The 3580-nt window shown below is 56.6% G+C and overlaps 1 protein-coding gene across 1 annotated transcript; it reads left to right on the forward strand.

Annotated features, from left to right (window-relative positions):
* The first annotated feature begins 2506 nt into the window (after nt 1–2506).
* LOC125917955 (trafficking regulator of GLUT4 1-like) lies at nt 2507–3032 on the forward strand. The gene has a single exon (XM_049624017.1). It carries the CDS (start codon nt 2507–2509, stop codon nt 2987–2989), a length of 483 nt encoding a protein of 160 aa, XP_049479974.1. The 3' UTR covers nt 2990–3032.
* Nucleotides 3033–3580: the final 548 nt, after the last annotated feature.

Here is a 3580-nt window from a genome sequence, read left to right on the forward strand (position 1 = left end):
CGGGCTCTGTGCTGACAGCTCAGAGCCTGCAGCCTGCTTTGGATTCTGGGTCTCCCTCTCTCTCTGCCCCTCCCCTACTCTCTCTCTCTCTCTCTCTCTCTCAAAAATAAATAAAACATTGAAAAAAAAAATGAAATGCTTTAAGTAGCTCAATAGTCACATTTGGCTAGAGGCTATGGAATCTTTGGGCTGGGCAGTTGTCGGCCCCATGGAGGGCCTGAGTCCCTTGCTCCCAGGGTTAGCTTCCAGGCCGTAACATGGAATTCTGTCCAGGGTTGACACTGACTTAGAGTCTAGGGGTCTCGGGCACCCAAGTTACCACCCTTTGCAGGAGGTCTCATATTTAAAAAGACATTAGCACATTCCCAGAGATTCCTGGACCAGGGAACCAAGCTCACTCTCCCTACCCCACTAAGATGAGGAGGAAGCCCCCCCCCCCCACCTTCACCCATAGCAAGAGAGCAACAATGTCACTTCCTTGGAGTGCCCTGCATTTTGCAAACAACGATAGGTTTCCTTTATGGAGCAATAATTCTTAATTTAATATAGTCAAATTTATCAAACTCGAAAATTTGCCCCAAAGCCACACACTATTTTCAAAGCTCATTGGCCCCCCGGGTGCCTTTGCAGCTCCCCAGCCTCCCCCTCAGCCCCTAGCACGTGGCTCTTCCTCCTGTCTGTGGCCTACTCCTCCCTCTCTCTGCCAGTCACACACCCCCTTCCACCTTGTCCCAGCCCTTTCTGGAAGCAGCATTTCTGAAGCCGGCCTGATACACAAACCCAAGCTCTTTCTTTCCGCTCAAATGACTCATCTTGCTCCAAACCAGCCCCTGGATCTGGGGATCTGGATAAGAGATTGGCGTCTGGTTGAGACACAGTTTGGGATGAGTGTCTCTCCATCTCTGGCCTCAGTTTTCTAATCTGTGATGTCAAAGGATCTGAACTTTACAACCTCTGAGCCCTCAGCCCTCCTCTACCTTCCCACCCCCATCCTGGATGACCGTAGGGTCTTAGGTTTTTTTCCCGCACCCTCTTCTACCACCCGCCCCAACACACACACATGTACACACATGTACGGTGGTTCCAGGTCGTCCTTATGAAACTATGTAAGGAGAGAGATCAGGGACATAGAAAGAGATGTGGAGAATAGAGAAGGAGGCTGAAACAGAGGGAGAAGACACGAGAGGAAATGAAGAAAGACAAGAGACAGTAGGAATCAGAGAGGACAGTCTACCAGAACTTTGGAGCTGCGATCTGCCCCAGGCAGCTCCTGAACAGAAATATCTTTGCTGCTCTTTAAAAGCACCCCAGAGGGTGCCTGGGTGGCTCAGTGGGTTGAGTGTCTGACTCCTGATTTCAGCTCAGGTCATGATCTCACAGTTTGTGGGTTCGAGCCCCGCGTCGGGCTTTATGCTGACAGTATGGAGCCTGCTAGGGATTCTCTCTCTCTCCCTCTCTCTGCCCCTACTCCGCTCGTTCACACACACACACTCTCTCTAAATAAATAAATAAACTTAAAAATGAATAAATCAAAGCACCCTTGGAAAGCTCTGATGGGCATGAGATGGAACCCACACTTCCTCCCTTGACACCCCTCTGCCCCACCCCTTGGTGAGGTGCTCAAAACCAATTCGGGCAGGATCCTCCCGTGGTGCTCAGGCTTCCCTCTCCTCCTGGAGCCAGGAGCCAGGCTGTGACCTGAGCACCTCTGGGGGTTGGAGGTCAGGGTCGAGGTAGGATGCCAGAGGTCCAGGGCCCAGCGTTTCCCAGCAGATAAGAGGAAGTGCACAGACGGGAGGAAGTGGATGGAGTCTGTTCCAGCAGAAGAGAAGCAGAGGCTCAGTTTCCCAGGACGGTTGAAGACATACCCTTTTGTGAGCCACTTTGTCTTTTTCCCCTTCCAGAGCTCCCAGCCCAGAGAAGCAGGTTCTGTGGCTGCAGCAGAAACCAGAGGCCCACTCAAGTCCCTCTGGGCTGGGCTGGGCTGGGCTGGGCTGGGCTAGGGCAGTACGCTGCTGGGTGGCTCTCAGGGGAGAGGGGAATTGAAAAGGAAAAGCATCTCTGAGGAGGGTGGGGAGAGAGGGAGGCTGTGTGGTGTACTCTCTCTCTCTCTCTCTCTCTCTCTCTCTCCTGGACTTAGCCTAAGCCTCACCCGGGAGAGGAGTGTCTTCTGTCTGTTCTTGGAGCTGCTTTCTGTCACTTCCCCGCCCATCTGTGCTGTCAGCAGCACCGGCAAAGTTGGCCTCAAACTTGAACGCAGCTGAAGGCTCCAGCTTTCCGAAGCTCCGCGGGGGGCATCAGGCAGGCCTCAGCCTCTGAACTCTGGCTGGCCCAGAGAAGTCGACCCCCGCCCCCCGCCAGGCTCCTGCTGGCCCTTGCTCCCGTGGGCGACCTTTCTGCCCCTGACCCGTGGGCCCCCAGTCTGGGCTGAGGAATGGTGTGCTGAGGTCCCCCTGGAACTGATCGTCTCAGTCTGGAGCTGGAGCAACCCAAGGCCCGAGCCGACATGGCCAATTCTGCGCAGCCTCAGTTTCCCCCAGCCCGGGAGCCAGGCACTGCCTCGCCCACAGACCTGCCGGAGATGGAGAAACTCCTCACTAAGGTGGAAGGCAAGCACGACAAGCCACTGAAGCTGTCCAAGTCCCTCTCGGGGGCCTTGGACCTGGAGCAGAATGGCCATGGCCTGCCCTTCAAGGTGGTGTCCGAGGGGCACCAGGAAGCCGCACTCCCCTGGTCACCCTCTCGAGCCAGCTCTAGGCGGGCATCCTCCGTTGTCACCGCCTCCTCTGCCCAGGACCAAGAAGTCCCCAGAGATTACCTCATCCTTGCCATCACCTCCTGCTTCTGCCCCGTCTGGCCCCTCAACCTCATCCCCCTCATCTTTTCTATCATGGTAAGTGCTGCTGGGTTTCAGGGCAGGGGCAAGGCGAGGGCTCAGCAGGCATGGTCCTCTGGGAGGCACCAGACACTCTGTCTGGGTGCAAAGTAGGGGGGCTGGGGGCTCGGGAGAAGACTCCCCTTCTCACCTGGCCTGCTACCCCCCCCGTTAGAGAGGGGGCCGGGGACAGGAGACCTTCTGTTTGCTGTCCTCCCTCATCTCTGCTGTTCCTGTTCGGCATCACAGATCCACCTTGCACGCAACCCTGCTGGGGAGGGGACCCCAGGGAGCCGCCTGGAGCTAAACTCTACACAGCAGAAAGATGGCCAAGTTGGGGTGGGGGCGGCTTGCCTTTTGCGGGGGTGTCCCGAGGAGTCATCCTGAGTGAGGCTGCGTACCAGCAGAGGTTGTGGCCAGCGTGGGGTCTCGGGACCCCCAGTTCTCAGAAGGGGAGCCAGCTGCCCCCACCCCCCATCCCAGGTCACCTGGGTATTCTAACAGCCTTTGCCAGCTCTGGTTTCCAAGAGCTGTGGCTTCCCTGCCATGCACTGAGGGCCCTGGGGCCTGGATCCCCCGAGGCTGCTCCTCTGGGCAGCGGTGTTTTTGCTGGGGGCCCTCTGGGCTTCGTGGCTACACAGATTTCAGCATCTGTCTTCAGGGTAGGGGAAAATGTGTGAAAAATGTGAGCGTCAGAGGGCATGG

Source organism: Panthera uncia, unplaced genomic scaffold (assembly GCF_023721935.1).
Source record: "Panthera uncia isolate 11264 unplaced genomic scaffold, Puncia_PCG_1.0 HiC_scaffold_339, whole genome shotgun sequence".
NCBI lineage: Eukaryota > Metazoa > Chordata > Mammalia > Carnivora > Felidae > Panthera > Panthera uncia.

Coding starts and splice junctions, on each gene's coding strand:
- LOC125917955 (XM_049624017.1), top strand. CDS start 2,507: ATGGCCAATTCTGCGCAGCCTCAGTTTCCCCCAGCCCGGGAGCCAGGC.